This window comes from Garra rufa, chromosome 12 (assembly GCF_049309525.1).
Source record: "Garra rufa chromosome 12, GarRuf1.0, whole genome shotgun sequence".
Lineage (NCBI taxonomy): Eukaryota > Metazoa > Chordata > Actinopteri > Cypriniformes > Cyprinidae > Garra > Garra rufa.
In genome coordinates, this window is record NC_133372.1 from 42,272,807 (window position 1) to 42,293,992 (window position 21,186).

The 21,186-nt window shown below is 33.5% G+C and overlaps 2 protein-coding genes across 2 annotated transcripts in view; one reads left to right on the top strand and one right to left on the bottom strand.

Annotated features, from left to right (window-relative positions):
* Positions 1–1,442: 1,442 nt before the first annotated feature.
* On the top strand, positions 1,443–4,432 carry abhd14b (abhydrolase domain containing 14B). Its single transcript, XM_073852295.1, has 4 exons — positions 1,443–1,506; positions 1,700–1,941; positions 3,293–3,534; positions 3,639–4,432. The coding sequence occupies exons 2-4, from the start codon at positions 1,725–1,727 to the stop codon at positions 3,816–3,818; spliced, it is 639 nt and encodes a 212-aa protein (XP_073708396.1). The 5' UTR covers positions 1,443–1,506; positions 1,700–1,724; the 3' UTR covers positions 3,819–4,432.
* Positions 4,433–10,417: 5,985 nt separating this feature from the next.
* cacna2d2a (calcium channel, voltage-dependent, alpha 2/delta subunit 2a) overlaps positions 10,418–21,186 on the bottom strand; it is a 29,511-nt gene continuing 18,742 nt past the window's right edge. Inside the window, exons 12-26 of the mRNA XM_073852601.1 lie at positions 20,306–20,403; positions 20,084–20,174; positions 19,868–19,930; positions 19,680–19,783; positions 18,314–18,412; positions 17,409–17,503; positions 15,526–15,573; positions 15,289–15,360; positions 15,049–15,201; positions 13,810–13,862; positions 13,639–13,694; positions 13,425–13,548; positions 12,820–12,929; positions 10,779–10,861; positions 10,418–10,548 (exon numbers count right to left, since the gene is read on the bottom strand). Of these exons, the coding sequence (XP_073708702.1) occupies positions 10,441–10,548; positions 10,779–10,861; positions 12,820–12,929; positions 13,425–13,548; positions 13,639–13,694; positions 13,810–13,862; positions 15,049–15,201; positions 15,289–15,360; positions 15,526–15,573; positions 17,409–17,503; positions 18,314–18,412; positions 19,680–19,783; positions 19,868–19,930; positions 20,084–20,174; positions 20,306–20,403 (1,357 nt within the window). The 3' untranslated portion in view covers positions 10,418–10,440. The remainder of the gene's footprint in view (positions 10,549–10,778; positions 10,862–12,819; positions 12,930–13,424; positions 13,549–13,638; positions 13,695–13,809; positions 13,863–15,048; positions 15,202–15,288; positions 15,361–15,525; positions 15,574–17,408; positions 17,504–18,313; positions 18,413–19,679; positions 19,784–19,867; positions 19,931–20,083; positions 20,175–20,305; positions 20,404–21,186) is intronic.

A 21,186-nucleotide genomic window follows, 5' to 3' on the forward strand; every position in this document is an offset into this window, starting at 1 on the left:
CAACCAAAACCAAAAAAAGAATGTTCGATATTTTTTTCCAAGAGCATGGTTTTTATCAAACTAAAAAAGAAAACAAAATAGAAGCTTGATAAGATGTTGATGCAATAAATACACGGCTAAAACTTTAAGGATTTTTGCAAATTCTTCCAGCAAAAAAATACAGCAAAAGCAGTAATATTGTGAAATATTTTTGCTATTTAAAATAACTGTTTTCTATTTGAATTTATTTTTAAAATGTAATTTATTTCTGTGATCAAAGCATCATTACTTCAGTCTTCAGTGTCACATGATGAATTTAAATGCTGTCCTTTTGAACTTCCTATTCATTAAAGAAACCTGAAAAAAATTCTACTTAGCTCTTTTTAACATAATAATAATACAATTTTGAGCAGCAAATCAGAATATTAGAATCGTTTCTGAAGGATCATGTGACTGGAGTACTGATGTTAAAAATTCAACTTTGAAATCACAGGAAAAATTCATTTTAAAATATATTCAAATAGAAAACAGCTATTTTAAATAGTAAAAATATTTCAAAATTTTACAGTTTTTGCTGTACTTTGGATTAAAGAATGCAGGCTTGGTGAGCACTTCTTTAAAAACACTAAAAATTTTACTGTTTAAAAACGTTTGACTTGTAGTATAAACTATGCTATTTAACACTTTGAAGTAATAACATATTATAAAATATAATAAAATAATATAAAATATTTTCTATTAGCTATAGGCCTATAGATCTGTTTCAGCAACTCTTACAAACACCAACTTTCACTAACACTCACATTAACCGATTTCCTACTAAACAAGCTAATATTTCAAAATGTAAAAGTATGAATAATGTGACGACAGTGAAAGAGAAGGATTGAAAAAAAAAGTAAACAAAGAGTTGTTTACAAACGTAAGAGCGCTATTTGACACAATGCCCTCATTTACATCTGATATTACAGGTTGTAGGCAATCTGATCACAATTATATAAGACTAAATCGCACTTAAAACATGTGTAAATGAACTTAAGGCGCATTGTGATTGGATCGGAAGTGATCAAGAACCGATTCTCACCGAGGGTGTCAAATCAGTATTCGCAACAAGTAGGCCTAGCTAATATGTAAATAGCGTTTTACATTTCAATCTCAATCTCATTACAAATGTAAAACATGTGAAAAGCTAAGTATGAGCCATTTACCGTAATTAAAAACCGAACATAAACATCAAAATAATCAAAAAGCCAAAACATGCTAATGCTTGTAATGTTAAGATCGTTTTAGCGTAATGATTTAAAAGCCGCTTGCAATTCAGTCACTCAAAAATAAATTAATTATGAATTAATAATGTGCATAAAAGCTGGTTAAAATCCGCTAGGTGACTAGTAATGTCGAGAAATTAGTGAGGAAAATGTTTTAGGGAGGTTGTAATTGTTAACAGAGCCGCTAGGGGTCAGTGTGTTTCTCTGGTAAAACTGACAGAATCTTCCGGGACTCAAACCTCTGCAGCAGCAGCTTACTCTGGTAACAAAAATACTTTACTGTCATACTCCGCTTCATATCTGCATTATTGAACTTTAACCAAACAAACTGATAGAATACTTTATATTGAGACTTATTCCAAGTTTAGTTAACGTAACTTTCTATAACGTTAGATCTGTGCAGAAATCAAGCTCAACGTGTTTTGTTCTTGAACTTTGCTCTTGTGTTTCGTCAGAGGTTTTCATCTCGTGTGTATCATCATGTCTTCGGTGGAGATGTCTGAAGGCTCGGTTCGGGTGGAGATCTGCGGAGATCAGTCGCTGTTCTACCGACAGGCGCTTCCGTCGAGCGGCTCCGCCAAACTTTGCGTCCTGCTGCTGCACGGGATCCGGTTCTCCTCGGAAAACTGGCTGAAGATCGGGACTCTGGAGACTTTAGCTGCCGCGGGTTACCGAGCTGTGGCCATCGACCTGCCAGGTGTGCTGCACGGTGAAACAATGCTACAGAGATAATATTAGATGGTAATACTATGGTACTTCAAAAAATACCATAGTACTGGAAAATTACCATAATTACGTATCATGGTATTTACATACTTTACATACATTCATAATACTACCATGGAACCATGTATGTGATATTGGTGATATTGTTATATTTAACCATTTTAAATAAATATCATTTAATAGCCTTTAATATGGACACTCTGAAGTGCTGTAAAGCGTAAATGTAATTTATAAAAAACTATATATGGCAAATAAATATTTAAAAAAAATACATTTTTATAAAATATATTAATATATTTTATGCTGTTAATAGAATAATACAAAATTATTATATACTATTATTTTATTGTACTTAAAATGAATTAACTGTCAACCATGGTCAATAGTAAATTGATGCAATTCCATAATACTTTTAATAATAATACTGTTAATATTACGGTTTAATTATTACATTATTATGGTAAAATAACAAAATTAGTTAATATTTAAATTTTTAGCATCATAATTACAGCCTTCAGTGTCACACGATCCTTCAGAAATCATTCTAATATACTGATTTGCTGTTCAAGAAACATTTATTATTATTATTATTTTATTACTACATTTATCTGAAACAAAAAGCTTTTGTAACATTATACACTATACACAAAAACCTGGAGTCATTTTTTGGAGGAGGGGGGGAGACTTATAGAAATTAATACTTTTATGTAGCAATAAATTAGATGTAAAAGTGATAATGAAGACATTTATTTTGTTACGAAAGATTTGTATTTCTGATAAATTCTGTTCTTCTTAACTTTCTATTAATCTAACCTGAAAAAAAATTAACATTATTATTAATAATAAATGTTTTTGAGCAGCAAATCAGAATATTTGAATGATTTCTGAAGGATCAAATGACACTGAAGACTGGAGTAATGATGCTAAAAATTCAGCTTTGAAATCATAGGAATAAATTACATTTTAAAATATATTCAAATAGAAAGCAGTTATTTTAGATAGTAAAAATATTTCAAAATTGTACTGTTTTTTCCGTACTCTGGATCAAATAAATGCAGGCTTGGTAAGTAGACGAGACTTCTTTAAACATAAAAAAAACTTTTGACTTGTAGTGTAAATTATACTACTGAACACTTCCAAGTAATCGAATATATTTTGTAAAATACATACTTTTATTTTTAAATAATATACATCCTGCATATAAATCTCTTTTATTATTAGATCTGTTTCGGCAACTCTTACAAACACTAACTTTCACTAACACTCACACTAATGGATTTCCTCCTAAACCAGCTAATGTTTATCTGTCGTTGCTCACTTAGGTTTGGGTCGGTCTAAGGCCGCAGAGGCTCCGACTCCAGTGGGTCAGCCGGCTCCAGGTGTGTTCCTCAGACAGGTGTGTGATGCTCTGCAGACTGGCCCCGTGGTGATCATCAGCCCATCTCTCAGCGGCATGTACTCGCTGCCATTCCTCTTCCAGCACTCTGAGCAGGTCAAGGCCTACATCCCTGTGGCTCCCATCTGCACAGACAAGTTCACAGCAGAGCAGTACAGCAGCATACAGGTGATTGAATCATTTACAGATATGATAGAAACACCAAAACATCTATACAGTATATTATAAAATGTGCTAAAATGACTGATGTTCATCTTTATGTACCTGTACAGACTCCAGCTCTCATAGTTTATGGAGATCAGGACACTCAGCTCGGGGAAGTGTCGTTAAACAACTTGAAGAATCTCCCCAATCACGAGGTGGTGGTAATGAAGGGAGCCGGGCATCCTTGTTACCTTGATGATCCAGAGACCTGGCATAAGGCAATCCTGGATTTCCTACAGTTGTTGTAATCATTTTAAAAACCCTAATAGTGTACGTGTGTACTAGTCAAAACATTAATGACATAAGTGATCGCTATTAAGCACAGTCAGTTTCATACTTAATCACTGATTGTGTCAGAAACACTACTTTTTTAATTTGTATGCAACTTTGCATAATTGGCTTTTTATGCTATTATTTGCAGTGCTTTTCATGTGGATGCATTGCACTTGTGTAGAGATGTGCATCAAAAACCTGAAGTCTACATGAAATGCTTGTTTGAAAGCCAATTTACATACTTGTGAGTAAAAGAGGATAGTCACTGAGAAAATAATATAGGATGGGACTTGATTATTATCCAGTGGGAACTGATTAGACTGTGAAAACTGGCTGTTTTATTCAATTACAAGAAATGTATTACATTTTTTTATTTCAAACATTAATTTTCTAAATTTATGCCAAAAATTATTAGGATTAAAAACTTTACAATTATGATTATATTATTATCATTAAAACTATATAAATATTGTATTTAAAAATATTTTTTAATATAAAATATAATATATAATAAATGTCAGTTTCAGCAGCCATTATTGTCATGTTTTGGAAGAAATTGCCAAACATTTATAATGTCAATGTCATTTCACAGTGCTTTTTATTAATATTTAAATATATGAATATATTATTCTTTACATTAATAAAACAACATTTTATATTTATTAAAAAATTAATGTGTCTCTGAACCAGAAAACCAGCCATAAGGGTAAATTATTCATCAGTCTGAAAACTGAATACATAAGCTTTCTATTGATTTATTGTTTGTTAGAATAGGACAATATTGGGCTGAGATACAACTATTTGAAAATCTGTAATCTGAGGGTGCAAAAAAAATCAAAATATTAGGAAAATCTCCTTTAAAGTTGTGAAAATGGAGTTCTCAGCAATGCATATTCCTGATGAAAAATTAAGTTTTAATATATTTACAGTTAGAAATTTACAAAATATCTTCATGGAACATTATCTTTACTTAATATCCTAATGATTTTTGGCATAAAAGAAAAATCGATCATTTTGACCCATACAATGTATTGTTGGCTATTACTACGAATATACCCGTGCTACTTATGACTGGTTTTGTGGTCCAGGGTCACAAATAAGATACTATTTAACACTTTAAAGTAATAAAATATATTTTATAAAATACATGTATTATTTTTTTTTATTATTATTCAGCCTTATATTTTTTTCTTTCAAAAGACAGATAAATAGAAACTGCAAATAAATTAATCATTACATATATTTTAAGCACGGCTTAAGAATATAATACACTATTATGATGCCACACGTGTTTAAAATTAGGACCAATGACTTTGAATCATATTTACGTGTTTATGTATTTCTAATGAGCCTCTAAAACATGCTGATTGCATCAGAAAAATAACCACTACACAATGCACTGAAGTGAAAAATATGAACATTATTTAATAACTGATTCTCTGTAATAAACAATTTGAAAATATTTTACAAGGAGTCACAGACACAATATTTTACAAATTTTCCCTTGTCTTTTTTTTGTTGTTGTCTGTACAAAAAAATGGAGCAACATGGACCCAGAGACGAGGCACTGAGCCCCCAACACACAATCCAATAAACGAACAAAAGAAAAACGCTCACCATGATTTCAGACCTCAACTCATGAGTATTATCAGCAGTACTGTGTTTCTATTTTTTTTAATTGTTAATACATTTTTAAAACCTCACTCATGTTAAATTCAGTTTCTCCTTTGTACGTTTTTTTTTTTAGTATATATTTTTTTGTACACATTTGTCACGGAGCACCAGACTAAAGACTACGTAATCACATACACACGTCTCGCTGATGGAAACGCGCCTACAATGATGTTGCTTTGAAGGGGGAGGGGCTATGGGAGGGCCTGAGCTAATGACTCCTCCCAATGGGCGGGTTATACATCAGGCCCCTCCCCTTGCGCAAGCTGCTTCCTCTTTTGAGCTTTTCTTTTTGAATACTATTTTTTTTTTCCTCTTTTTTGGCAAAAGCAAATCTTTCAGACCACTTAAAAACAAGGACTTTTGTTCCACAGTGTACTTGGAATTGTGACACAAGACCGACACATTCATGATCATTTAATCGCAGTGTCTTGCCAAAATGTGTTTCCCTAATTTGGGCAGTTCGGTGCCCCTGTACATTGACAGTGTTCCAGTTTTAAGACAATTACACACTTTCCCCCCCAAAATTAAATACAAGAATTAAAAAAAAGTGTGGCAAAGTTTTAAAACAACTCACCAGAATAAACAACAAGGCATATTTCCACCTTTCAGAGCATTCTTTGCCCTGATATGAAGTAAAGTTGCAGATTGTTTCCGTAATCAGGCAAAGAAGAGGTACACATTAGCTGTTTAACATGTTTTGACATTAAAGTTGTGAGTTAGAGGGATAGTTCACCCAGAAGGTCATCATTTACTCACTCTCATGTTATTACAAACCATTTTAGAGAGGATTCATTTTATAATGAATAACTAATAATACAGTGCACAAGCCATATGGATAGCCTTTATGATATTATTGAGCATTTACGTCCTTTTAGGAGCTTGAAAGCCCCTGGTTGCTATATATATATTATGTTTTTGTATGGAAACACACTTTTTTTTTTTTTTGCCTAGAATTGGTTTAGGAAAAACCTGGGGGTGAGTAAATATTTATTCTTCATTTTTAATTTTATAGGTGAACCATTACTTAAACTCCACAAATCATACTGAAGCTTGAACAGTCTTTTTAAATTTTTTTGTTTGTTTACAGTACCACATATGACCTTCTATTTTAGTAATTGCGCTTTTCCATTTCTAGGGGTCAAAATATATATTCATAAATCCAATAAGGATGTGGGTTATAAACAGGAGTCATATGTGATAGTGTCAGGATGAGGATTGCATTCAAGTTCAACATTAGTGATATGTACAGTCCACGCAATCAAACTTAACATACATACCTCTTTTTTTTTCTATAACCAATTCGTTCTGAAGGTGGATTACAAACAAACTGAATGACGTAAGATTCATGTCCACTAGCATCACACATGCATTTTCACCTCTCAAGGTGTGTATAAAATACGTGACATCCTGACAGATAATAAAATGAGAAATAAATAATAGATCACTCAAAATTAATTCTCATTTACTCACCCTTATGTCATAGATGAGTTTCTTTCAGATACATTTGTTTTCATACAGATGAATGTATGCCATACAGTTTTGGAATGACATGAGGGTGAATAAATGACAAATTCTACGCATTTAAACTAATATAGAGGGAATGTTTTAACATGTTAAGTGCTGTCTTTTAAAATTTAAAATTGCACAGGCGACTAAAACAGATTTTGCCTCGAGACAAACAGATATGTAACATTCGTTTGACACAGATCATTCCTTCAACACCAACAACTGACAATACTCTCAAAATACTTCTCATAAAATCATCTATTTTCACAGTTATGTCACATAACGGCAAACACAGATTCACTTCCTCAACCATCAGCAAACCTTAAAGAAACTCTCACTCTATATACCAGATAAACCAACTACAGCAGTAAAAGTCATTCCTATACTTGTGTAAGGAACTACCTCCTTTGTGAAGCCAGAAATGGACCCCAACACCTACTTTTACCCAAACTCAATAGCAACTTAGCAGTGAGACTGAATGTGTGAAAAGCTCTTACAAAGACAATCCTAAAACGACGGGCTGGTCGTTAAAGCCAGGGAGCTTTAAAGGAGCCTTAAAGGTGATAGCCACTAAAATGTCAAACGTGCAACTGAGAATCAGCCCCATTTACTGACACAATAAATGCATAAGGTGCAAGTCTGTGTACATTGCAGGGATAGAGCTGAAGGTTATGGCAAACACTGCGTTGCAATAATACTCTAAATAAAAAATAAATAAATCGCATTCCTTTATATCAGTCAGGTGATGATGTTTGGAGGCACTGGATGTGTTCAGAATAGCTTACTAGCATACTAACCATACTTTTTCTACTGTATGAGCAACTACATTTGTCATAATATGCATTATAGTAGATGGAATACAGAACACATTATCGCACAATGCAATGCACTTAACTTGGCCACAGCTAAACATGGTAAATACTATATTCCATTTATTGCAATGCTTATTTGTGACCTGGACCACAAAACCAGACTTAAGTAGCATGGGTATGTTTGTAGCAATAGCTAAAAATTCATTGTATGGGTCAAAATTATCGATTCTTTTATGCCACAAATCATTAGGATATGAAGTAAAGATCATGTTCCATGAAGATTGTAAATTTTCTAGCGTAAATATATCAAATTCATTTTTGATTAGTAATATGCATTTCTAAGAACTACATTAGAACAACTTCAAAGGCGATTTTCTCAATATTTAGATTTTTTTTGCACCCTGATTCCAGGTTTTCAAATATTGTCCTCATTATATAAAATACATTATATATTTATATATTGACATCCAGGGGCGCCGCTCGCAATTTTGGGCCCTATGACAAAATATGAGGTTGGGCCCCCCCTACCACACAAAAGCAGATCTCTGGGGGCCCCTACAGGGCGTGGGCCCTTAGAATTGTCCTAACTTCCCCCCCTTAGCGGCGCCCCTGTTGACATCAATGGAAACCTTATGTGTTCAGCTTTCAGTTGATCTCAATTAGAAAAACATTGACCCTTATGACTGGTTTTGTGGTCTAGGGTCACATTCTGAAAAATGTAGTTGGTCATCCAAGCAATCATGTGATTGAACAAAGCATAAAAATGTTCATTAGTAAATATTAATAAGCAATTTTTTTTTAATTGAATGAAGAATATAGTATGCATATGGTAGTATTTTATGTCAAACACAACCTGTGAGTTTTAAGGCCCGTGAAAGACTTTACTGCACTAAACTGAGTCTATGATCAATGCTGTCCAATATGAAGGTGCATCAAGGCACAGCTAAAGTAAGGTTGATGCAGGGCCCAGAATAAGGGGTTTTGCTTACGTTTCATCGCATTATTACCTTTCAAACATAAGACGACAGATACTGAGGCTAGAAACATACTCTATGCAAGTATGCAATTAGATGCAAATGCTTCAATCACAGCAAAATCCAGCTTATGTTTCTAGAAATGTTTGCATTTAGTATGTTTTTGGCCCTTACGTAAATATGAAGCTTCTACGTGAATGACCATGTTGACTAGGATTATGGTTACTATTTCTATTCACAGACAAATCCATCAGTGCAAATAATGGCGCAAACAAATGGCATGTGTTGTGAATCCTATGCAATATGTGGTTGACATTCTGAGATTGTGAGAAAAGTGTACAGCACAGAATTACAGAGACTGCAAACAGATATCATCGCTAAAAACACTGCATTTCAATCCATCAGAAATCTCTTCGTTAGCACATCTCATCCTTTTTAAAGGAACAGTTCACCTAAATGTTTTCCGTTCAGTAACAGTTCACAGTGACCATGTCTGTCATGCTCCAAAAAAATAAAGAAAGAAAAGTAGTCCATATGATTTATGTGCAACATTTCAAGTCTTCTTATGAGTTCAGAAAACTTCATAAGGACTGCTTTCATGGGACTTTTAGGATAAATTTTTTGCAGCTGGAAATCAAAGTCACTATCTTGATTGTTAAAAATTTCTAATTTGGTGAAAAAAATAACAGCATACGGGTTTGGAATGCATGAGGGTCAATAAATCAACATTTTTAGGTGAACTGGTCCTTTAAAAATGAACGCATGCTATTACATATTAGCTGCAAATATATTACTGAGGCATTATTATAGTTTAGCTTGTGATAAAAATAATAAACACAAATAAAAAGCCTAACCTAATGGGATCAGGGTTGTGATATAAATAGAAATAAAAAACATATGAAGCCCTTGTGACTGATGAAGGAATGGTGTGATACCTCCTTAATTTCTCTACTTTCTTTTTCTGTGGTTTTCTTACCTCTTAATTTGGCTAGAAAAGTTCGACCACGCAACAAGTCTCATTTTGGCAAGAAGTAGATATAGTGCATAAATAAACAAAAGCTAATTGAATAAATAACATCTATCGTCTTCCCTTTCTCGTTAAATACCCTAATATATGGAGGTATGTTTTTAATACTCGCATGTTGTTATTGATATTTTTTATTCGGTTATTTTCTTATTACCGGAAGCTAGACGGCGTCAGAATGTCCCGTAGCCTCGCGACACGGGCTACAGGATGAAGATGAGGATGATGAGGATGACCTTTCCCCTTTAGAGGCGGAGTCAAACGAAACCCGACCCCTTCACGGCCGCAAAGGCAGGAGGGAACAGTCCGTGTCATTTTCCACCATTTCTTCATTGGTCGGTTTTCACATCGCTAGCTTCCTGTTTTCGTAAAGACACTTTTAGCTCCTCCCACAGATGCTCTTGATTGGCAGGAGACGACAAAGTTCTGCAACGGTCACTAAGCAACAACCTGTGAAGCTAAGTGGATGAAGCAGTACGACCGGGCTTCCGTATAAGGGCAGGAGGAAGTCCCTTTATATTACCTATGACTAGAGCAACGGGGAAATAAAGGAGAAATGCGGAATTAAGGAGACGAGAACGAGGGAGAGGAGGACAGGAGGATGGAGTTAAACAGAGGGGCGGGCCAGAATACACAGGAGGAGGAGCTGGAGGAGGACTAAAGTGAGGAGGGAGGGGCGGAACGAGTGACCCCGCCCACAGTCTGATGTGTTCTCCTGGAAGACAAAACAGAGACGTGTGCTTTGGTTTATTAAGTGTTCTGATGGCTATAAATGCAGAAAGGAGAAGCTTATTTTTTCGTTTAAGCACTGCTACTTAAACAGTCTTGATTATGCATTACTGATGTTATTCTTGTGGGTGGAGTTTACAGAGCTCATTATGGGAATAGTGTAAATATTCCAGAATACTTCTTTGAATAAACGTGTAAATGCAGATGTATACTTACTAAAACACTGTAGTCGAAACAGGTCGTAGTTCCTTTTCTATACCGAGCTGTGGCTATTGTCTCGCATGTATTCGTTTCTTTGTCTGAGAAACGGAGGGTGTTAAGGAACATCTTTTTAGCAAATTTACACTACCTTTAAAAGTTAAATAAGATTTTTTTTTAAGGAAATGTATGTGTTTGTTCCGGAAGTGACAGTAAAGACATTTATAGTGTTACAAAAGATTTCTGTATATATATAATAAAAGCTGTTCTTTTGAAGTACCTATCAATTAATAAATCCTGAAAAGCTATTTATTTGCAATTTATCATGGTTTACACAAAAATATAATGCAGCACACCTGTTTTGAAAAATATTTAAATAATAATTTGAATAATTGCTAATAATCAAAATGTTTTTTGAGCAGCAAATCAGCATACACTAGCAGTCAAAAGACTTTTACTGTTTTTTAAAGTGTCCTCTGCTCACCAAGCCTGCATTTATTTGATCTAAAACTAGGGCTGGGCGATTAATCGAAAAGTAATCGAAATCGACATTCAGAACCTATAATCGATCAAATTTTTCCAGGTCAATTATTTCAATTACTTTCCCTTTAAAAACACTACTGCGTGTGGAGTCACGTGACCCCGCTCCGTTACGTTGCGTCATTCCGCCGACATGTCGATGGAGAGCTTAAACAGTATTTATACAGTAAAAAGTATTTACTGGATATACAAGAGTAATTTTATTTAGAAGAGATACTGCTTATTTTCTACTTTTAATATTTATTATTATTTTATAAATAATTTATTTTGTTTCCAAAAGTGCAAGTTATTTATTTTCACTAATTTAAAAAAAATGTGACTTTTCATTTTAAGCAATGTGTGCTTTAATTTCAGTTGTTCAACACTGATGTTCAATAAATAATCATAGATAGTAGATAGTGTGTGCACCCTTCATTCAAAAATCTCTCACTTGTAATATGTGCGCATATTTACTGTACAAAACTTGTCAGTGAACTATGAGGGCAAAAAAATAAATATTATTTAAATATAATTAAATATAATTTTATTAATGAATAAAATAATCGTTCATTAATCGTAATCGGGTTAAAATGTTCAATTAATCGAGATTTTGATTTTAGGCCAAATCGCCCAGCCCTATCTAAAACACAGAAGAAACAGTAATATCGTGAAATATTTTTACTATTTAGAATACCTGCTTTCTATTTGAATATATTGATGTGATCAAAGCTGCATTTTTAGCAACATTACTCCAGTCTTTAGTGTCACATCATTCATCAGAAATCATGCTTATATGCTGATTTGCTGTTCAAGAAACATTTTTTTTATTATTAATATTAACAACAATATTTAAAACAGTTGAGTAAATTTTTTCAGGATTCTTTGATGAATAGAAAGTTCCAAAGATCAGCATGAAAAGAGTCTGTATAAATTTATTTTTGGCAAAGAAATTATCATCTGAACTTACTATTCATCAAAGAAACCTGAAAAAAAAATCTACTTAGTTGTTTTCAACATAATAATAATAATAATAATAATAATAAAAAGTTTTTTGAGCAGCAAATCAGAATATTAAAATGATTCCTGAAAGATCATGTGACTGGAGTTATGATGCTAATATTCAGCTTTGAAATCAGAGGAATAAGTTACATTTTAAAATATATTCAAAGATAAAACAGTTATTTTAAATAGTAAAAATATTTCAAAATTGTACTGTTTTTGCTGTACTTTGGATTAAATAAATGCAGGCTTGGTGAGCAGAAGAGACTATAAAAACATTCAAAATCTTACAGTTCAAAATTTTAAACAATTAAACAATCCAGTCACAAACAAAACAGTCTTCACATAATTATGAAGCAGCATACTGTTTTCAACTTTGATAATAATCAGAAATGTTTCTTGAGCAGCAAATCAGCATATTAGAATGATTTCTGAAGGATCATGTGACACTGAAGACTGTATTTTTGATTGAAAAAATGCAGCGTACAGAATTTCAAAAATTAAAACCATTGCAAAAAAAAATGTTAATGGGAAAGGATACATTCTGTCTCAACCTGAGACAGTTTCTCTATTTCACAGGAGTCGCAGGACAGTTTTTCAGCCACCACAAACAGCAGGTTGGTGTTGTTTATTCTCCTAGCATGAATTAATCTGTAAAACAGTCACATTATTATTAAAAACAGCCTTTGATCTGTATATATTTGTGATGTATATATGTGACCCTAGACCACAAAACCAGTCATAAGGGTAATTTTTTTTTTTATTATTAAGCTGAATAAGTAAGTTTTCCATTGATTTGTTAGGATTTTTGGCGGATATACAAATATTTGAAAATCTGAGGGTGCAAAAAAAATCTAAATACTGAGAAAAACACCTTTAAAGTTGTCTAAATGAAGTTCTTATCAATGCATATTACTAATCAAGAATTAAGTTTTGATATATTTATGGTAATAAATTTACAAAATATCTTCATGCAACATGATCTTTACTTAATATCCTAATGATTTTTGGCATAAAAGAAAAATCTATCATTTTGACCTATGCAATGTATTGTTGGCTATTGCTACAAATATACCCGTGCTACTTATGACTGGTTTTGTGGTCCAGGGTGACATTTATTGGCAGCATGACTGGCGTGTGTCTGACCTGGAGCAGTTGTCACAGTCCTGCAGTATGTTGTAGGAGCTGCTGATGTTACTGAAGTAAAACTGCGTCTGTACCGTCACACAGCTGGCCTCTCTAGAGTCCATTCCTTCAGCATCAACCTCATCTACATTCACACACAAACATATGTTAGATTAGTCTTCTTATTGATCCACTTAAACAGTGACCTTTTAAAATCAATGTAAATGTCACACACCTGTCATGAACCAGCTCTGATAGGCGAATCCATACAGCATCTGCTGCAGCAGTGACCTATAGAGTACAACACACACACACTCCTGAGTGTAAGCATATGACGTTTGCACGTTTACAAGCTGCTACATCATTGAGATCAGTCATTATAATTGACTGTAAGAGAGAAACTCACCAGGCAGCTGCGGACGTCCACCAGGCAACATTTAACACATCAGCAATAGTGGGCTGAGAGGAAACACATGACATTTGATTATGCCACAGTTCATCATCTATCTAAATCACATCTACCCTATGCACACATCTTGTTATCCATCGATTCAATCATCTATCTATTTATCCATCCCTCAATCTATCCAAACATTCAGTGTTGTTTTAGTATTATTCATATATTCGTTTTTTTTTTGTTTCGATTTATGTTCAATTTATTTTTAACTTTAATACTTTAACTTGTTTTACTGTAGTTAACTGGTAATCCAAAATTTCATCAAATATGTATCAGCTTTATTTCAGTGAACAAAATTCTGTAATCCAATGTAATTGCAGATTTCAAATGTACTGTTTATATGCAATGATTCAAATATTCATTGCATGTGCATTACATCCATTACAAACAAAACTTTAGTGCATGCATATCCACAGTGCATGAATCTTGTGTTCAAAAACAAAATAAATCACTGAAAGCATTTCACCAAAAAGTATAGCCAATCCAAAATACGTTGGAAAAGTAAAAATTCAAGGTCTTCGAATGCATTTACTTGAGATGCAAATTAAATATAGGGAGCCTTATTTTCAGAGAACGAAATTGAATAAAATTAAGTTTATGCTCAAAACATGAAGAAATATCTGTCAATCGGGTATGAAAACTTGTTTTTCCTGCTGAATTAAGTGGATTTTCTGAGCCCAATGGCACATATTTGTTCTTCTTTTCATCATTTTGATCTGTTTTCTCAGAAAACAAGATTTTTTTTTACATCATTTTGAATCTTCATTTAAGAAGGTACAGTAGAAGTTGTTTCCTAATAAAGCTATTTTTCTTGTAAAATAAATTAAAAAGTAATGTCTGTTGAAGTTGTATTTTCAAACTAAGAGTTGCTAATACAAATGAAAAAACATTTCAATTTGCATTTTGACGTATTGTGTTTGCTTCAATTTATTCCTCACATTTTCTTTACTTGGTGTTAAAAATTCTTAATCAAGTCTTAATTTACCTTTAATAAAACCTGCCATGGCACAGCACATGTGTGAAGTGTTTATGAATCTAGCTGAAATAGCATAATATTTATTATCTAATATTTTCATATTTAACATATTGTTTAAAATCTATATCAGATTCATTTGGATTGACTGAGGTGTTTGGTCGATATTCTAATCATAATATTAGAACAGATGTAAATATAGGCATTGGTCGTACCACAAACACTCCTCGAGGGGCGGCCCCTGTGTTGCTGCTGGGCACAGGGTCACACACAGACTGATAGTCGTAAGACTGCTTGCGTTTGTAGAAGGAGTTGTTATAAAGGGCGTAAAAGAGAGTGGCATCGACCTCGCCAAAGAACATCCCGATCTACAGATAGAAGAGCACAGAGTGAAACACAGCAGCAAATATAGTCTGTTTTTACATCAGATTTTTTGTTGAATTGAACATCCTGACCTTATTCAAGTAGTCTTTCTGATTGGACATGACGAGGAATCCGCCATCATCTATCAGATAACACAGCAAGTCCTGCAAAGAAAGACGGACAGCTTTAAGTAAACACATTACACCATTAATCAGTCACTTTAATGGAAAATCACTAGATCAATCCGCTACACTTAATGGATGTGAATGTATGGATGTGAGCTATAGATCTCAGTATTGACTGATCTGAGTGCATTAAGAGTCTCTTACATCACTGTTGGCTTCACAGTCCATTTCACAGCCACTGGTGGGTCCACACTGTCAGACAGAAACAACAGTATTTAGAGCAGCATGAGCTTGTGTATAGCCATAAAACCAGTGCCTTCAAACTCTTTCATTATGTTGCTTTAAATTACTTTTCTCCCCACATCAATATACACTGCATACACCATAATGGCAAAGCAAAAAATGCCAAATTATTAAAAATAGAAAAAAAAAAAAAAAACTGGGACAGTTTATATTTAGCTCACGAGTATTCATATTACCGTGGCAAATTCAATGGAATGGATATGGTTTGGAAAGGCACACGTCTTAATAAAAGATCTAACACCTGAAAATTCATATCGGAGCAAAAACCAAGCCCTGAGGTCTAAAGAACTGCCTGTAGAGCTCAGAAACAGGATTGAATCAAGCCACACATCTGGGGAAGAGTTCAGAAAACAATTTGCTGCACTGAAGGTTCACAGAAGCATGTAGTCTCCGTTACCCTTAATGGAAGAAGTATGAAACAACCGGGACTCTTCCTAGAGCTGGCCTCCTGGTCAAACAAACATCATTAAAAACACTACCCGATCTTGGCTTTATGGTGGTGTGGCAAGACTCAATTCTCTCCTCAGTGAAGACACATCAAAACACACTTGCATTCGCAAAAAAGCATCTAAAGGACCCTCAGACCATGAGAAAAAAGATTCTCTGGTCTGATGAACCTCAATTCCAAGCATCATGTTTGAAGGAAACGAGGCACTGTAAAGTGAGCTGGTAGCAGCTGTGGGGCTGTTTTTCAGCGGCAGGGGCTGAGGGACTCATTAGAGTAGAAGGAAAGTTCAACACAGCAAAATATATAGATAGCCTTAATGAAAACCCAGTTCTGAGGATTCAGAACCTCAGACTGGGCAAAAGGTTCACCTTCCAACAGGACAATGACCCTAAGCACACAGCAAGAGTGGCTTATAGACAACTCTGTTAATGTCCTTCAGTGGCGCTGAGGCTTGAAACCAATCAAATATTTCTGGTGCATTTGCCCCCATCCAACCTGACAGAGCTTGAGATGTGAAGAGGTGAGGAGAAGAATGACTGATAATTGCCAAATACTGATGTGCAAATCTTGTTGCATCACACCCCAAAAGACATGAGGCTGTATAGGTGCTTCAGCTAAGTACTGAGTTATGCAATGTACTTATTTCAGTTTTTTTTATTTTTAATACATTTACAAAATGACAATTCTGTTTTTGCTTTGTCATTATGGTGTAGACTGATGTGGGGGGAAAAAGTAATTTAAAGCAGTTTAACATAAGGCAGCAATATAACAAAATGCAAAGAAAATAAAGGGGCATGAATACTTTCGCAAGGCACTGTGTATATATATATGTGACCCTGGCCCACAAAACCAGTCTTAAGTCGCTGGGGTATATTTGTAGCAATAGCCAAAAATACATAGTATGGGTCAAAATTATTCATTTTTATTTTATGCCAAAAATCATTAGGAAATTAAGTAAAGATCATGTTACATGAAGATTTTTTTGTAAAATTCCTTTTATAAATATATCAAAATGTAATTTTTGATTAGTAATATGCATTGTTAAGAACTTAATTTGGACAACTTTAAAGGTGATTTTCTCAGTATTTAGATTTTTTTGCACCCTCAGATTCCTGGTTTTCAAATAGACGTATCTCGGCCAAATATTGTCCTATCCTAACAAACCATACATCAATAGAAAGCTTATTTATTGAACTTTCATATGATGTATACATCTCAGTTCTGTAAAATTTAACCTTATGACTGGTTTTGTCGTCCAGGGTCACATATACATATATATATATATATATATATATATATATATATATGTGTGTGTGTGTGTGTGTGTGTGTTTTACCGTTTGAGAGCTCTGTCGGTTGCTGTTGGTGTGGTTGCTCGCCAGGATCTTGAATTTGTCAGTCCAAGCCTCAAGATCAAGCTTCACACCCAAAACTAAGAGAGTTAAAGACAGAAACAGAATGAGAAAAAGAAACCCTAAAACCTGTGGTCTTTACCATTTCACCAATTTCCACACCCCTAACATCTATCGTTTTAATGTTTTTAAAGAAGTCTCTCATCAAAACGGCATTTATTTGATCAAAAATACAGAAAAAACTGTAATATTATTATAATTTAAAACAATGGTTTTCTATTATAATTTATTCCTGTGATGCAAAGCTGAATTTTCAGCATCATTACTTAAGTCTTCAGTGTAACAGGATCCTTCAGAAATCATTCTAATGTGCTAATCTACTATGTTAATCTGTGTTATCACCTAGTCCTAGATAAATTAACTTTGGTGACATTTACTTCAACGTAGTTGAAATTTTAACAATGTTCAGAGCAGAATATGTCATTCTTCTAAAGCCAGATGCATAAAGCAGCACTTATCTCAGCTAATCCACATGTCAGGTAATCCTAATGTAACAGGATGATCATGAGCTCAGTGAGGAACCGCTGTATATCACTGTGCAAAGGACAAAATGTCTCCAGATTTATTGTACTGAGAGAGATCATGTATTCAAACACAGCTGCTGGCCGTCTATTAGTTATGATTTATCTTCTCAAATCCCATATTCGATCTTGGCTTTGTTTGTGCATATAAACTGTGCAATTTGTCTGATTCAAAAGGCCTCCATGTGGACACTATCTGTTGTTCACACTAATAACACTCAAATAAATTCCAGTTTGTCATCTGCCTAAGAGAGGCAGATGTCTGCATGTCTCAGAGTCACATACAGTGTTGGCGAAGTTGTATTTTACCTGCAGGTTTGAGGGTTTTGCTTCCTATTGTAACGTCCACTGCGGTGCTAACCAGAATGCCAATGGTGTCGTTCTCTGGATTCAGTATGTCATCATTGGCTTTATGACAAAACGAAACAAAAAACAGCAGTTCTTGAAAATTGTTAAACCATAAAATGGAAATTATATAAATGCTGTAATTCCTATTAAAAATTCTAATTTGATAAGATGAGTTTGACAGCATAGTAAATTAATTAAAGAATGGAAGAGTAGTGTATTCTGCTTAATAATTATATTCTGAATCAAATCAGAGTATCGCTATTAATATATAAACATAAATATATATATAAACAAAATCATAATGTCATAATTATAATTACATAAAAATATTATTAATTAAACATATTTAATACATATTAAATATAATGTACAATATAACATTTATTTACCCTTAAAGACCTAGACGCACCTGTATTTTTCTTTGTTTTTTCAGACCTATTCTAGCAGTCAGCATCAAGTGCCATGTATCATTATAAACAAGAGAACTTGAAGTTTCTGTCTAGCTAATTTAAAGTCCCAATTTTCCTTTTGTTGTCTCTAAGAATACGTTTTTTTTTCAAAATTTTAAGAGAAACACAAGCAACAACTGGGTGTTTTTTTTACTGTGTACTCAAACAAAAACTCCTGAAGTTTGGATTAATTTTCTTTAGAAAATTGTATTTAAGTGTTTTATACTTTCAACTAAAATTTTGTCTACATATAACATTCCCCAAGCAAGTAACAGCCATTTATTACAATATTATTATAGAAGCTTTTCAGTGAAAAACAGGCGTATGTAGATTATTGACAATATTATAGATGTGTCCAAAAACATTTAGGGAGTAAAGTAACAGTAGAAACAGTGTTATATAATAAAAAAAAAACTATAAAAAAATGCTTTTCAGATAAATACACTCTTAATCTGAGCATGAACAACAAACACAAACAGTGTAGCAAGTAGTGAAAATAATTGCACAGTGTCTTGTGCAACAAAAATACAGTCGAAATATATATAATATCCAAATATGTATATATATATATATATATATATATAAATAAATAAAATACTTTTTATTTTTATAAAATTACATTTTTAGAAACTTGTTTTACTTTACAGACAGAAGATTATATATATATTATGAGCTAATAATCAATTATAATTATTATAAAATGAAAAAATAAGTAGTTTATAAAGAAGTTTATATAAATACATATAAATTAAATTAATGAAATATAATTCAAATTATTATTTATACAAAATATATTACTTTATTAACACTTTGCTTTGTGAATACATTGCCTATACAAGAGACAAGAGACTATTATATGATTTTTTTTCTCCTCTCACCAGTGCGGTAGGGGGCTCTGAAGATGTAGCCCTTGTTGTCCAGACTCCGACGGTAATAACTAGCATTAAACGGCTCTGCATCTTCTTCCCAGGTCTCAGAGGCCCTGATATACAAGCACACACACACTTTACCTTAGCAGCTATTTGAAACAACACAGTGACAAATACAGAATAAGAACCAGACTCACTTATTAGGGAAAACTCGAGTGACGCCTCCATCTGTGGCTGCAAAGACTGCCATAAAGCCATACCTAGAGGAACACAACACACATATTCACTCACACTGATCACTAGCTCTAACGCAGGATATTTTGTGCTTGAGTTTTAGGTTGATGTCTTATAAAGCTGTAAGTCTACTAATGAATCAGAGGAATTTCAGTGGTTCATCCTGATTATGAACGTACGTGTTGAGATCCTTGTTCTTCCAGACTTTATCAACCAGCTCTTTGATGATGCCCGTGTCCAAAATCAGATTATGCAGCAAGAAATTATCGCCTGTGTGGAATAATAATGATTTTATTATATACAAGATGGTTTTAAGTTCAAGAATAATGCTTTACCAATTGTGCAATGAAAACTGGACAGAAAGCCATTGAAATGGTGTACACAAGATCTGTAAACCTCACATTGTTTGGAGTCCGGTGTGACCTTCTCCATCAGTGCAATGAAGTTGAGCAGGAACTCTGTGTTGTTGAAGGACAGCTCCAGGTCTTTGCAGTATTCCCTGAGGAAAAAACACGTCATTCCACACTCTCTCTTACAGAGATTAGCATTTACTAAAACAGTTATATCATAGACTGCAAACCCTTAATAGACAGACATTAATAGACAATGACAAATATTTCACATTCGTGTAAACATCAGCACATAAAACACCACAATTACATACATAAAACATAATTGCACTGCAAAAAAAAGTATTCTTAACCAGTATCTTTGTCTGGTTTTCCAGTAAAAATATCTAAACATCCTTCAAACAAAACAAATCTAGCAGAGAAGTAAATCTGGAGTGCATTTTGTCTAAAACACACAGTTAAAATTGTAAATAAAACACTGTAATTTTTTTTTATATTTTTTAGTTTTTAATTTCAAATTTAATTTGTAATTCAATGTTTTACTAATTATTTGTGAAATGTATTACCAATTTCTTAGTGAAAACGGATATTAAAGTAAACCCTACACTTTTTCACCTAATTCAACTTTATTTAAGCACATTCTCTGAAAACATAATTATTGCAGTTTTGCTTCTTAGGTAAATTCATCTTGTTTTCATGGATGTTTAGATGTTTTTACTGGAAAACATGACAAAACTACTGACTAAGAACATGATTTTGGAGTGTTTATGCTTTAAAAACACAGAGAAAGATGATCATTCATAGACTCATGCACGTGAACTTCTCTAGGTCCATCAGTGCTTTAACATGCAAACCAAAGTCAACCTTCCCCTTGATACTGATGCCGTATGTAAGGAAGTGAGGAGAACGCCATGCACACACAGATACAGAGG

Coding starts and splice junctions, on each gene's coding strand:
- abhd14b (XM_073852295.1), top strand. CDS start 1,725: ATGTCTTCGGTGGAGATGTCTGAAGGCTCGGTTCGGGTGGAGATCTGC. Junction 1,942..3,292: donor TGTGGCCATCGACCTGCCAG/GTGTGCTGCACG, acceptor TTGCTCACTTAG/GTTTGGGTCGGTCTAAGGCC. Junction 3,535..3,638: donor AGCAGTACAGCAGCATACAG/GTGATTGAATCA, acceptor GTACCTGTACAG/ACTCCAGCTCTCATAGTTTA.